Source organism: Rhopilema esculentum, chromosome 4 (assembly GCF_057945365.1).
Source record: "Rhopilema esculentum isolate cy_ngs chromosome 4, ASM5794536v1, whole genome shotgun sequence".
Lineage (NCBI taxonomy): Eukaryota > Metazoa > Cnidaria > Scyphozoa > Rhizostomeae > Rhizostomatidae > Rhopilema > Rhopilema esculentum.
In genome coordinates, this window is record NC_142818.1 from 3,720,176 (window position 1) to 3,735,062 (window position 14,887).

The 14,887-nt window shown below is 35.8% G+C and overlaps 1 protein-coding gene across 2 annotated transcripts; it reads right to left on the reverse strand.

Moving 5' to 3' along the window:
- Positions 1–4,298: 4,298 nt before the first annotated feature.
- Positions 4,299–14,711, reverse strand: LOC135691398 (uncharacterized). 2 transcript variants are annotated; one of them, XM_065209249.2, is made up of 12 exons: positions 14,161–14,709; positions 12,978–13,156; positions 11,713–12,005; positions 11,467–11,585; positions 10,983–11,056; positions 9,538–9,618; positions 9,092–9,176; positions 7,671–7,782; positions 6,968–7,089; positions 5,978–6,053; positions 5,105–5,220; positions 4,299–4,445 (listed from the first exon to the last, which is right to left on the reverse strand). In XM_065209249.2, the coding sequence occupies exons 1-12, from the start codon at positions 14,275–14,277 to the stop codon at positions 4,314–4,316; spliced, it is 1,506 nt and encodes a 501-aa protein (XP_065065321.2). In that variant the 5' UTR covers positions 14,278–14,709; the 3' UTR covers positions 4,299–4,313. The 2 variants fall into 2 exon arrangements, 1 of the variants encoding a protein (XP_065065321.2); XR_016145309.1 differs by lacking the exon at positions 5,978–6,053 and having other exon boundaries at positions 14,161–14,711.
- Positions 14,712–14,887: the final 176 nt, after the last annotated feature.

A 14,887-nucleotide genomic window follows, 5' to 3' on the forward strand; every position in this document is an offset into this window, starting at 1 on the left:
TAACCGTGGCTTCTCAAGGTTCATAAATTTCTGACCCTTGTGCAAGCGAAGTTCATAAGATAGTCACTCTAAAAGAATACAACTGTCGTAGAGGTCTAATTGTCATGTTTCTCAAATATAACTCCTCGTGTTGGGCAGCACCTTTTCGCAAGCGTAAGGGTCGACGTTTTAGTAGAAGCTATCAGCGATAAGAATGCAAGATAACGGTGAAAATACTTTTAGCCTTGAATCCCAGATGAAAGCAACAATATCAGGACCACCTGGTTTCTAAATCAGTCTCCGAAGCGTCGCTAACATCTCGAACCTCTTTAATTCTCTTTGCTTCGTTCTTTCACAAGAGCTGAAATCCGCACTGTAAAATTATATTTACTCTCATGAAAACATTGTTGTGACACGAAAGCATCATACAGAGACTTTGAACTGCGAGATGGGATTTGGTCTTCCACGCACCTTCCCTTCTTATAGAATCCAATCGTCTGTTATCCCCTGTAATATCATCACCACCAAAAGTAAAAAATTGGCGATCATACAGGGGCGTTGTGGCTTCTAGAAAGGGGCCGGGAGAAAATGATCATAAGGGGGCCCGCTCTTCCGTTTGAAATCTTCAAGTTGCCAAAAATGGTACCTACCTGGAAACCATGCACCAAAATTATAAAAAAACCAGTTTATATCATTTTTAAAGGTTCATCTGCTATGTTTGTTTGGGTGTATTCCCTTTTTTCTAACCATAGTCTCTTTAGGACTGCAAGAAAATGTGAGACAAATCCAACGCTGTAATGCACACGGTCACGCCCTTTAAGTTAGCTTGAAACACATTTCAGAAGGTTTTTTACAGTCATTTACCACGTTTTACAATCTTTAGGCATACTTTGTCGCGTTTCATTAAAATTAAGTTCTCGAGGCCTGGGCCAGTTTGCACCTCCTTGTCCCCCTCTCGACGGCCCTGTTCATATTCAACTCATTTCCACAGGGGCCTGTTTGTATATGTGGACCTCCTCTACTTCTGAACTGTGAACTCGAGTCTACATGCAAGTGGGGCGTTTTCTCACCAAAGATTTTGTTCATATTAAACATTTTCCTGGTTTTACAAACTCATTTGAAAGCGGTTCACTGGGAAATTTTCCGTTGTACCACCTAGCCACACCGCTTCTGCGATCATATGACCGAAAATGGCTGAGTAACAGCCAGCTCTACCAACCTTCGATTTATAGAAATTTTGCGAATTATAGAAAAATATTCTAGATGAAAGGTGTGAGAAAATGAAAACTTTATCTTCGACTAGTTAGTGCAGTGACTAAAAAGATCGGGTCGATAATTGCAACTCAGTTCCGAGAGAAATCTAATCATTTGTTTAACATCTAAATAGTTACAGTTTAGTTTAAAATCTTCCTTGATTATATTCATGAAGGTTAAGGTCTTTGAATGGGAAAATAGGGGATAAAAGATATACTTAAAATCCCACTCTAGATAAAGACCTAAATTTTGGTACGGGTATTTGAATTCTTCCTATTGAGAAATTCACAACGGTAAAAAGAGACTGGGACCGAAATTGTATGATTCATGATGCACGGAACGTAGGTGGGAAAAAATAATTGAGGGTCTGCGGATCCCCAATAAAATCATTAAAATGAATGAAAAACACCAGCTGGCGTTCAAAGTACCTTGAATTCGAGGCTCGTGAGTACCGGTATCTATTCAATGTGATACCGGTAGAGAAAAAATGACAGGAAAAAAGAAAGATTCAATGAGGTTGATTGAGGGGTGATCAGAATGGCTAATCATGAGAAAAACCGAACACATTTCATGAAATACCCCTTTACAAGTGTCTTTAATGGTTGAGTGAAAACACTCACATTAGAAATATATGCTACTCTAAATCATTTTCAAGTTACATTTCAACCAGAATGCATTAAAAACAAGGCTTTAAGCTCATCTTGTAGCGTGTAGCTCTAATGAGATGAAATATACAATATGAAGTTGGGAAAAAGTTTTCTTGAAACATACCACGAAGATGCTGTTATTTGTTAGCTAAAAAACACTTCTTGAAATATGAAATCTTTACATGATTCATGAGATTTCAGAGCGGAAAGAACTTTACATGAAGACATAAAGTTTAATAGGTAAGAGTACAAGGAGTAGAGACATTTTCAATGGAGAGATTTTCGAACAATAAACTTAAGCAAAAATGTTTTCGGATATTTCTTTCCGAACAAAAAAAATTCGGACAACATATTCACTTCTTTCTTTAATATCTAATTTTTACTAAAAAATTGGAAAGCAAACCTATTTAAATTTTAATATCTATCAAAGGAAAATTGTTCTGAATCGAGCAAATTACGTCAATTTTTGGAGAATCAGCTAGACTCTGCTACCTCCATAACTATTCTAGGATACTGCCACAAGTCGTGTTGATAATAAAGAAGCTTGAATGTTAAGACAATTTTTGTAAAGTAAGTGAAGTAGAAAGTAATCAATGAATAGTTGACCGTTAATGAAAAGTAGTCAATAAAACTCTTTTACATATTTCATAGGCTAGGTCAAAATCAGAAATTAAAACGTTAAGATGGGGTGCAGGGGCGGATTTAAGCGGCAAAGATTGGGGGTGTTAGATAATGGTTTCATTTTGATGTCACACCCTTCTGGTGATTAGAAAATGATGGAAAAGCCCATTTTTAAGAGCCAGCCTATTACTTCAAGGTTAAAGAGATAAATAAAGTAAATTTTTGAATTTTTTGTAGTACTGATCATCGAAAAATAGTGTTTACTGAATAAAAGTAAAATTCGCCGAAAGACACAAATATATTGGGCGGTGTCGCACATCCTACAGCCCCCGGTAAATCCGTCCCTAGGGGTGCGAGAAAGATAAGGACGCCAAGAGAGATGATTGGCATCCAAAACATATGTTGTTGCGTAGCAGTTTTGAACTAATGGTGGGATAGGTACCTCGTGTTTTTCACACTTACAAGTTTTAGCAAAACGCTTTGGGGTGACAAATTTTCGGAAAATTATCATGTATTCTTGAATTAAGAAAAAAAAGATTCTCAGACAATTTTCGGAAACTTTGCCACACCGAGTATTTTCAAAAACATCTGCGGGACCCTTGATCTTTACAATTTCAATATTTTTCCTTAAGTGCGGGCCCCTTCTGGCTAACATAAGCGCGGGGTCTGGGATCATGTCCCCCTTTAACCCCTTTATAACAGAGCAATATACAAAAGGGATGCAAATTTTAAAGAGCAAGGAGCCAGTTAGCACATTTTTCCTCGGGGTTGAAGACGGCTTGGTTACGCCGCTGATTGCAATATTCAAAATTGTTGTTCGTTTCAACTAAAGCTCGAGATCTGCGATTGCTAAGGTCGCAGTCAAGGTATTTTCTCTATTCGTGCTGATATGCAGTACACTCATTTTTTAAAAAGAAACTGGCTATAATAAACGAGTATTGGACAGTCAGCAAAAATTAAGAAACTTCAGTACTCGAAGCAAAAAGATTAAGAAACTATCAAAATATGATAAAACTGAGAACAAAGAAATTTTGTAAAATCAAAGAGCATGATTCCTCTTTTGGCCCAGAACTTAAGACAAAAGGGATAAATATATACTTCCTACATCTAGATACAGCATCAGAACGGAAGCGATTCTCTTGACATGATAAAAAAGGTCATAAACCTTTCAAAACATCATTCATGACATCACAAAATCTCCAGAACATTAAGAAACTGGAGTACTTAACATTGACCTTTGTTTCTTATAAAAAATGAGTGTATCTTGCAACCGGTATACTAACAGCTGGTGCTTTTATTAGTATCAATTCTTGCACCTTTGAATATCTACCATGATGAAAATATAACAGACTAGCATGATGTTATACCACAACTGATAGGTGCTGTTTCAGTCCAGAAGAGTCTTCGATCGGGAGATCTCCTAACAGACAAATTTTTATACAGCTTTCGTGTCGTACTTTTGGCAGCACCGTCCTTTTATTTAACCTGTGCGCAGGCTCGACTGGTTTCCCAGAGATGAATTTAGTTGAATGGAAAATTTACGGTTTGTCTCTCAGTAGAGAAACACTGAATTTTCTACCGGTTTGTCTACTGGGAGAGAAACACTGAATTTTCCAATCAACTAAATTTCCAAGCAAATAGTTTAATCTCTGGGAAAACCAGTCGCAGGCTATCTTTTATTTCTTTCTTTCACAACTTCAGTACCACACAAACACATGGGACGGGTGAACAACAGCAAATATCCATTGCGGATAACGCTTTTCGACAACTGGGCTACGGTATAATTTTTATTCCGGACCGGATCTGGCTGAATTATGACCAGTAGCTGACAACAGTAACAGTACCCGGGGTTTCTGGCGAAGCTGTAACTATTCTTGTTTCATCAGTCCACATCAAATGCAATGATGTTGGGTGACGATGTACAAAATTTAGCAGCTCTCCCTTCTGAAATGAAACAAAAAGCAAGTTACAAAAACATTCCTTTCGAGGAAAGATTTAAAATCTTGCGCTCATTCTGACACGGGCCGGTCTCTAACATCTGCCCGGCTTCGGAAACAACAATCAAAGATCTGAAACAAAAATAAAAAGTAACAAGAGGCGCGAGCCTCAAAATGAAACTTTCATCAAGGACAGGCAGAGTTCAGATAAAGCATCCCATGTTTATGACTTTAACAACCTTGCCTCCATGCTAAGTTGCGAGTGCACGCTGATTGACTAACATTTGAGCTAACGTTTTAACATTAACAGCTTTGAAGTTTATCTGCGTAAAAGGTTGAGCAACTTTTTCCACAATAGCCCCCATCCCAGCTTTGAATAGGGAGAACTGGACGGGTGTGATAGGAGCGACTGTTTTTGTTTTGGTCTTGTTGAAAAGAACTGGCTCAGGGAAAAAGGGGCAAATGGCTGCATAAAGCTCTTGTCCAATTTTCGTGAAATCCAATTGCGTCACCAGCATAATTCCAAGAAATTATTTTGTTTTGGCGGAAATTATGCAAATTTGTTCCACGAGTTAATTGCCTCTCATCCGGTACCGTGAGTGTAAAAATGACAATTATGAAAATTGAAATTAAATGACAATCTTATATGGTAAAGCATATCCTTACCTCGGCATCCCAGACAATAACTTTTTTGCAGTCCCCTCCACTAACCAATTGGCTGCCTTGAAGTCTAATGCATCGAACTATTCCAATGTGGCCTTGTAATGAATACATGGGCATACCTGCACACAATAAACAAATAAAAACATCATTGAACTTACTACTGATGTTTAGGATTTTGCTATAAGTAACAAGCCAAGAATGCTGCAAACATTTAAAGGGCATATGTCGCATTAACAGTTAGCTAATAAAACAAAAGCGTTAAGAATGGAATTCTATTGCTTCGTAACTTTCCATTTCTTTTTATTGAATTTCTACTGCTGTAAAAATTCACTCTCGATCCCATGCTTTGTATTAAACAAAAAATATAATTGTATTGCATTAGCAAAACATGTTCACGACACATGCCCTTTAAACTGACCAGTGAACCAAAATTTTTATATGAGAATTTTCATGTGAAGAATTCTGAAAAGTACTAGAAGAAAATAAACTGAGACTCAACCTAAGAACACTAATAAAAACTACCAAATATCCTTTCTCTATCTACAAAATGTTCTATCTACGATGTTCTATCTGCCCTTAAACGCATTTAACCATTTACCAAACGTATTAAAGGCTTGTTAGTACTCATTTTAAGAGATTTCTACACCAGTTTTATATAATTGAACACATATTTTGTGAGAAACTGGCAAATGTGATCATTTAGTAGGCTTTAAAATGATTTGGTGGTACACCAAAAAAGAGAAATCTCTTCATTAACGACAAATAACAGACCTAAATCACAGCTGTTCCCTAAATCCTTTGAAAAATAAATTGTATTAGGAGCTTTTATAGTTATTGGAAGTTCAATGCTTTTAAAACAATAAGATTGAAACTGACCATGAATACTCCACACACGGACAAGACTGTCCGCAGATCCAGAAACAATTACCTTTTCGTTAAATTGGAGACAATACTGAAAGATAAGAATTTCAGCTAAGAAGAAGAAGACTTAACAGACGCTTCTCCAAATCAATATAGAACGGTCTCGCTTATTGTAAAAAGTGCTAATCGAAACAAAATAATAATCTGCAGATTTTCTGACCAATAAGCATTCAAACAAGCTTATCTCAATTTCTTGATCATTACTGAAAGCTAAAGAGCTCAAAGTGACAAATACGTCCAAAACCATTTCGGTGTCCAGGAAATATTTACATTGAGTTTGGACTTACTTCATAGCAATACTTAAAGACAACCCACACAGTGAACTGTTAGCCACACAACTCGGTGACAGAAATTTTTCAACGTAACTTTTTTTACAAGAATAATCTACAATTCGTCTGCTTTCCTTCGCAGAACTTGAAAGTTCTTTTCAAAAATAAACTCCAAATTTTACCGGATTAACGATTATATATTGATATGAGCGAGTGCTCTTGCTGTCAGTGAAATGTTGAAACCATTAAATAATCGCAGCATTTTCAGGCTTCCAACGATACTAGTCTAGCTCTCGCTGCCTACGCTATGCCATAGTTTGGTTTTAAGTTTATTTAACCAAAATACATAAAATGACGTTGATGTTAAAAAGATTATGATTGAAGAAAGCTAGCATATTAAAACAGCACTTGGTAGCAATTACTGAAATCTATTTTTATAACAAAGTCAAAACATATAGATAACAGGTGAGCTTAAAGAAAGGCAGTTTAAATTAGAATACATTAGATGTAGAAAGGATAAAACATAAAAAAACTAAAGAACATAATGAAGTAGCCTTAACAATGTTGTTTTTACCCCAGTTTGTTGAAATTATTCAATAGATCCACAAGATCTTACTCATTTAGTCAAAAAATTAACAAGAAGTTGCATCAATGAAAAATATAGACTGGCACTTACAACTTCAGCATGACCATAAAGGGTTTGCCTCAAGTGTCCGAAATTTGTGTCCCAAATGATCACGTTTCCATCTGCTCCCCCTGTCATAATCTTTTCGTCGTCCATCTGACAACACATTACCACTAGAATTATAAATACAGTAAAAGAAAATTAGTCTCGTAATCGTTTTTACTTCTATCTACCACTATAGTCCTTGGTTACTTTGTCTACGTCTCTTCGTTACAGAATTTTGATGAAGTATGTCGAATTTTCATCGAAAGACTGAATAATATCCTTCCTGGAATGACAATCTGTCAACAAATTAATTTCTAAACGATAATGACAGGTATTTGGAAATTTAAATCTGCTGATCATTTACTCAAAAATGCTAAACGATATTGCAAAGCGTAGACCAAAAACCGTTAGTCTCGGAATTCAAACGTAATGAAGAAAAACAAGGTTGCTTGAATCTGTTATACAAGACCTGATAAGCTATAGATTATGAAGATTGCATTCACTTGCACGCATCCTCGCAATATGGTAAACACGCATCCTCGCAATATGATAAAAATTTTAAATTGGGTAAATTTGCCAAAGTAAGACACATTATGTTGATTTCTGTAGAGACATCATTGAATTTTCATAGACAGACAATGCAGTGAAAATGGAAGTGTGTATGCTTGACTGAATTAAATAGTCTGCACAATGTTAAATTGTAACGAACCTTCAGTATGGCCAAACAAGGAATGTAAACATTGTCCAGTTTGTACACACCATAATCGAACAGAGCCATCCCAAGACGTACTCACTAATGTACCATTCCACAATTGAAGAACCTTCAAGAAAGGCAAATAACACATTGTAAACTAGAAAACAACAAGCATAAAGTAAGCAGGTACACTTGCTTTAAATAAAATACTTCTATACAGATTGGCATTACATATGTTTGTGAGACCTAGGTAGTCAGTGCGTCGGATTTGAGAAAGCTGCGACTCTTTTAGATGGTTTTTTACCAAAGCACACTGTGAATCGTTGTTTCTAAAAGACCGAACATTCCTAGAACGGCCTAATTCCCCCTCCTCTCCAAAGCAGACTGAACACCTCTAGCATTACAAAAAAATATTTTTGATATTTCAATCACAGATCACACAATCACAGAATTTTGATAAAATCATCAGGACTCAGGATATGTGTCCAGATAGAGAAAGAACAAGAAGCAAGGCGAACCTATAGAATGGACAGGGAGAACGGAGAAAGAATGTACTGCCTTGGCAAGGCACAAAAAGAATAATGAAAGCTGATGAAAGCATCAAATTAGTGGTGCATAAATTCCTGATGTACACATTTCCGATGCACGCATTCCGGATGCACGCATTCCCGATGCATGCATTCCCGATGAACCAATCCCTGTCAAAAACACGTGCAATCATTCTCTTCAGCTTTTGCTTTCGCGAAAAGATCGTTAAGAATCGTAGGCTTATGACTTTTAACAGTAAAAACGATCCCTCACTTTACCACAATCTTTGCTAACTTTAAAACATTCCTGACCCCGAAACATTCTTTTAATTAGGAATGTAGCTTTACTCTTGGCTGTCGTACTTGACACTCTTACAATTAAACAACAAATTCGAAGTTAAAAGCTCCAAAAATAGAAAGAATTGAAAAATGAAACGTTTACGTTCACCTGTGCTGGGGTCTAAACAAGTACGATACTGTGTAAAGCATTAATACATTCAATTGAAACAGCAAAATAATCGTTCATTTTGTTTGAAAACAAATCAATATACAGGGATCTGTTTGATAACAGGTACTGTTTCAATTCAAGAGGCAGACGAAAATTTCCAGACACCAAGAAGAAATCAACCAAATTTTCATTCATTTTATGGAATATGTTGATGCTTTCACTGTTATGAAATGTAACTTACTCACTGTAATCAAATGCATGCAATATAGCAAGTAAATTGACTTTTTACATTCCCCCACATTACCTCTTAATGTTCTTATTCTTCGTACATAATAGGAATGCACAGAAACAATGGGTTCCAAAAATTTTTCAGGGGAGACACAAGTCCCCCCCCCCCTGCCACCCCCCAACAACATTTGGAGTTACGGCGTTGAAGATATTATCAAAGAAGTTAGATAAACCTCGATATCATCTGTATGACCTTCTAAACGATGCAAGCACCTATCATCATTTTTATTATCATCAATTGACCAAATACGTATGTCCCTAGAGTAGAAGAAGGCTCACTTTAATATCTGGTGTAGAAATAAAAGGCTCTAGTACAGAGAACAGAGAACAATGTAGAATTTCTAAATCGTAAAGTGTTCTGAAGTTTTCCTCGAGCATATCTACCACAGTCTAACACAAGGTGAAAGGCTTTGAAAGTGATAATTTGAATATTTACGTAAAAAGCCACAAAGAACAGGGACCGAGGGAACCATGGTAGGAGGAGGCTTCATCATTCCCTGAAATGATATTTTTCTTGCTTCTAATCATACTGAAAACATCTTACCCCCACAATCAAAATTATTTTCCAATGCCCTAACAGATATCGTCTGAAATATAAACGTTGAAATATTCCCACTACCTGTCACCTGACACTGTGTTTGCAATTATTGTTTCTTCAAAGCAAATATGTTCAATGCTTCCTTGTTGACAATCGAATTTTCTGAAAAAGATGCAACAAAATGAAACAACACCGCACAAGTTTTGTCAAAATACAAGGTGCCCTTCCAAGCAAACAGAAAAGCAAAAGCAAAGGCATCGTAATACCGTAAATTTGCTGGCATGGTTGAAAGGCTTTCAAAAATTGACTAGAATATGAATCGTATTATGATAATACAACATTCTCAGATGCAGTGCATAACAATGTGGGACATCTGTAAATTGACACTTACTATAACAAATCCTTCTTAATAGTGGAAAAAGTTCGTTCAAAATCAACTTTTAAGGTCAAAACTCGTGGATGTAGCAACCTCTACACAACGCAATGGCGGCACCACAGACGGAAAAGTAGGAAACGTCCTCCCTCCTTCCCCAGTTTCCTGGCAGGATCGATTCTGACCTACCTCTTAGTCCAAGGAAAATATGATGGGGGGTAGAGATAATATTATGGTTAAAGACTTCGTCATTCGATTTTATGATGTTGCATTGCAGCTATCAATACGTAGTATAGCCTATTCGAAGGGTAATTGGCTGAAAAAAGGCAAGATTTTGCTTATTCAAAGAGGAAAAAAGTCCACTGTTTAAAACAACGGAGATATAGTTGGTATAAGCATAGTTAGTATGCTAAAAAGACCCTGATACGTAGCCAAAAATTAGTCATAGGCATTTTCCTATTGGTGACCAGGGCGTTTCGCAGGCACCGCGCAGCCATTGGGCTAGCAGGGGCTATAGCCCCCCATTTTTGGCAAGAATGGGTTAGAAAATTGTTACAAAGTTTACTCTAACGCAACTTTAGAAAGTTTACTCCAACGGGTCCTGAGAAGCAGCATTTCTTCTTGACTGGGAACCCTTTTTGTTCACTTTTAGGTGTTTTGCCTTTGTTTAATCTATTTCTTCTCTGAAGCGGATTGCTCATAAAAGGTAAGTGGAAAGAAGCAATTATATATTTACTAAAAGAGGCATTTTCTGGCGCTCTAAAGGGCGTAGCCTCGAAAAATTTCGGTCACGCCTTTTTCAGCCCACCCTCTTTTAGACTGGTGCGCGGTGCCCTTGCCTGGCGCTTCGCACCACAAATTGTCAACAAACGAAATTGTCACAATTTTGAACAAACGGGATGGTTATCGTAGAGATTACACAAAATGACTTCTTGTTTTTGTTTATCACTTGACATTTGTTAAGCCTTCCATTGTGTCTCTACATACTTAAAGAAATATCCTAGGCTGGACATGGACTAGGTGATCGTAAATTTCCTGTGATTTTGGAATACCCAAAGGGATTTCCCACGACCTTTCATTGTAATCAATGTACATATTTCAGCATTTTCACATTTTAATATTCTTAAATGAAAAAAGTGTGAATCAAACTTACCTTAGAATATTAAATGATTTTGTACTAAAAACACGAATAACAGAGTCGATACAACCAGTAACCAGGTGATTGTCCTACAATAAAGAGTCTAGCTGTAACTGGACATTTGCAATTAACTCTTCTCCATAGCCATTTGCCTCTTTCTTTGCCTATGTTGTTCACATTTTCATCTATATGCAAGTTAACTGTTCACCTTGAAACTAATGATCTCGTCAAGTTATTAAGAAAAACTTTAGCCAAAAATAATTTTCTGTAAGGTAAGTTATCCTAGCATTTTCATATATTGGAATTTTCCATATTGCAACTCGTGTGCAAAGTGGATCATCCTTTCAATGCATTGCCATTTTAGGCCTTTTTACACTTATCTGTAGAGATTAATGTAAAGAAGCAGGTTGAAAGATGCATTGTAACGCTAGAAAGACAACATGCTGCTTAGGATTAATTTTGAATATTTTTCTACTCACCACGAAAAGAAGATTCATACCTTCAATTTTAAGCACTTGACTGCACCTCCAAAATCTGTCAATTTTACCTTACATTCAAGGGAATTTATGTCCCATAAAACCACTGTAGCATCTAAAGATCCTGATGCAATAACTTCTCCTAAAATCCAAAGAGTAACAAATTATCGTCACAGAAAATCATATTTTAATGTTACATTCTAACCAGCAAATAAATTTCAACTCTAAATCCAATATATATTTAGAAAACTGAAGAAAGAAACAATTACCATCACAATCTAAACAGGTAACTGGCTGTTTATGACCTCTCAAGATAGGTTTAACTGCGTAAAGGCCTTCAACCCAATTTTGTTGTAGATGGAACACCTTAATATATAATTCCTTCCATTCACAAATTTCATCTAAATATTGTGCATTTGATGTTTTTCTATTGAAGTCAAAAGGTCTGATTGAAATCTTTCTTGATGCTGATGATGGCCTTGAGAGAGCTCTATCAGGTGGATGTTTTAATGTTCTGTTGTTGCAGTAAGCATGCCATTTTCTATCCTTACACAAATCATACCTAGGTTGAATAAAGAATGACAGTGTCAGTTTAATACAAAAAATCTATCAAAGCTTGTGCAATTGCTCAAATGAGGGTAAAAAAATGGATGGCTGAAAGAATAATTTTGAGCAAAAAAAAATAACACATCAAATGAATAAAACACTTTAAATATGGCAGCTCTACTTTATTGTGATGGTATATAACTAAAGAAACAAATTCTTCAATGGCCAAACTTATAACTTTATGCCTCTACAGCCATGATTAAACCAGATATAGCTTTGTTCTTGAATAGTTGAATACTATCTCTATCCCCAACACAAATTAGTTTACTGATAATCTAATTTTAACTTCTATTTTGGTTCTTCATATTGGAAAAAACTGCATTATATTGAATTGCTTCTTGTCATTTTGGAGTACTTCAATAAAACATTACAGTACTTTATGTAAAAAACGAATTCAGTCACCTTTAATGAAACTTTTCATTTACTAAAACAGTTTCACTTTTAAATGGTGTAACACCTATGTTATTTTTGAACTTCAGTAATAACAGTTTAACCTCATGCAGCAGATGCCTGTGGCAAACCTTGATAAATATTGCAAATGGTTAATATTGCATGCCATCATTCTTGGTACAGTCACACTCTGCTTACAGTCACACTCTGCTTACAGTCACAGGCTTTCAAGCAACATTTGGTGTGACTTCAGCCGCAGTCAACTGCTTTGATTATGATAGTAGGGTTTGACTATAATCAGCACCAATTGTACTTGCAATTAATTTTCAAAGGTAATTAGCTCCCCATCCAAAATGCAAAAAACTAACAGGAAAAAGTAGCAAATAGCAATCCAGAAAATATTTTGAAATAAAATTACATATTCACTATATTCATCTTTAAAATACAAATTTCACATCACATCTGCAAGGGGTATTTAGAGAAAGCATTTCTCAAATGATTTTTGGGTCATCTTCAGGCAAAACAATATCAAACATACCATATTTTATTGTTATTCGACACTCTTCTCCATTTACGGTTGACACATGAAACTCTGCATAAAGATTTGGCATCAAGATATGAGAATATCTTTTCAGCAAGCTCAGTAGGTAAGATATTGACAAAATCATTTGCCAATATCCTCTCTACCTCTTCATAAACCACCTTTAACTGAGATGTCTTTGAATAAAAGTGAGTTCATAATAACTTGATAATGAAACTTTCTAAAGAAAACAGAAAAGTATTCAAACTCAAAACTCAAAAACTCAAAACATTTCATTCACAGCAATAATTACCTACTACATTTCTATTTAATACTTGAACCACAAATAACAATTATTTTTTACAAAAAAGAAAAACTACAAACAGTAGATAGTTCAAAGTTTGGTATGTTTGCTGTCCGACATATGAAAAGAACTCACAAGGAGCTATCTAGGTCATATGCCCGATTGGACGTGTATAGGGTGTAGGTGTTCGATTTCAAAAGAAGAATGTGAATGAGAAATAAAAAGGAGGAATATCAAGATAATATAGGGTTAGTATAATAAGATATGTTAATTGGTTATACTAAAAACACAATAGTGAGATGCATGGTGGTAATATATGTTTAATGATAATGTTCATAATTGGGTTCAAATAAGTATATCAATTCGACTTTAAGAAATAACTTTTCAGGTTTTTGATAAAAGATGACTTATTCGGTAACTTTTTAATTTGCAATGGCAGGGAATTCCAAATTTCTATATTATATAATATTTAAGTGTGACATCAACGCAATCTAATGATTCACGATATGAACAACAAATTCTTTTAAAAGTTCAATTCAGCTTTTTTAATTTTGAATTCCACTGCATACAATTGATCATATCAAACTGTACAAACTAAAAAAGTTCCTTTACAGAAGATTAGAAAAATTGAGAAATCAAAATCTAATTAATAAAATACACTCCCCTCACGAAAGTACCTGGACAGTTTGTAGATCGATTGGGCTTTCAGACAAAAACGAATTTAGGCTGGTGAAAATGACTTTTTAAATTAATGATAATATCTTTTGTGATAATATAATGATAATATAATGATAATATTGTCGGTATAACTCCCAATGAGGAATTCAAGCAAATAATGAGGAATTCAAGCAAGCAAAAAAATTCAAACACAAATTATGAAACAAGCAAATAAGATACCTTGCATTCCTTAACACAACTTAACATAAACAAAGTCTTTTCGACATTGTCAAGGGTTCTGAAGGAATGAATAAGGTCTTTCACTTTCTGACCCTCTTGACCATCTTGGTCCGCCATATTTGTTGTTTTGCACTTATGCCCGAAAACAGAATCGAGGCAAATGAACTTGTCTCCTACCCCTCCCCCCCGGGGGGAGCACGCCTATACTTGACATAAGCGGTTATGCCACGAAACACGGGGTTTTCAGATTAAAATTATGGGGCTTGGGAGTTTTTCTGATTAAAATATAAGGTATCAAAATTAAGGAAACTGTTTTGGACAAGGTATTTAGAAGCAAAAAATAGGAATATATGCTCCCAAAAGCAACACGCATTAGTTACAGTGCAGATCCTCTTTCCGCTCAGGTATATTTTGGCATAACTGTGCAATATGCCTATTTACCAATCCTTTGGACAGAGTATGCTTTTGGCAAATTTTCTATGGGACAGGGTCAGGTGCAAAAAGGTTTACCGCACACTTTAGTCACCTTCCTGGTCAAGTGCCCTCCCCCCCCCCCCCCCAGGCCTGCGTTGCTTGCTCTTTGCTCTGAGTTGGCTTTCACCATCTACAGACATTTCTCACAAATGAGCCTTAGATTTCAAATCATAATCAGATAAGTGGTACTCTGTGGATTCACCTCATAACTTTCGTTTCCCTGTCAACACGTTTCAAAACTTTTCAGACATAA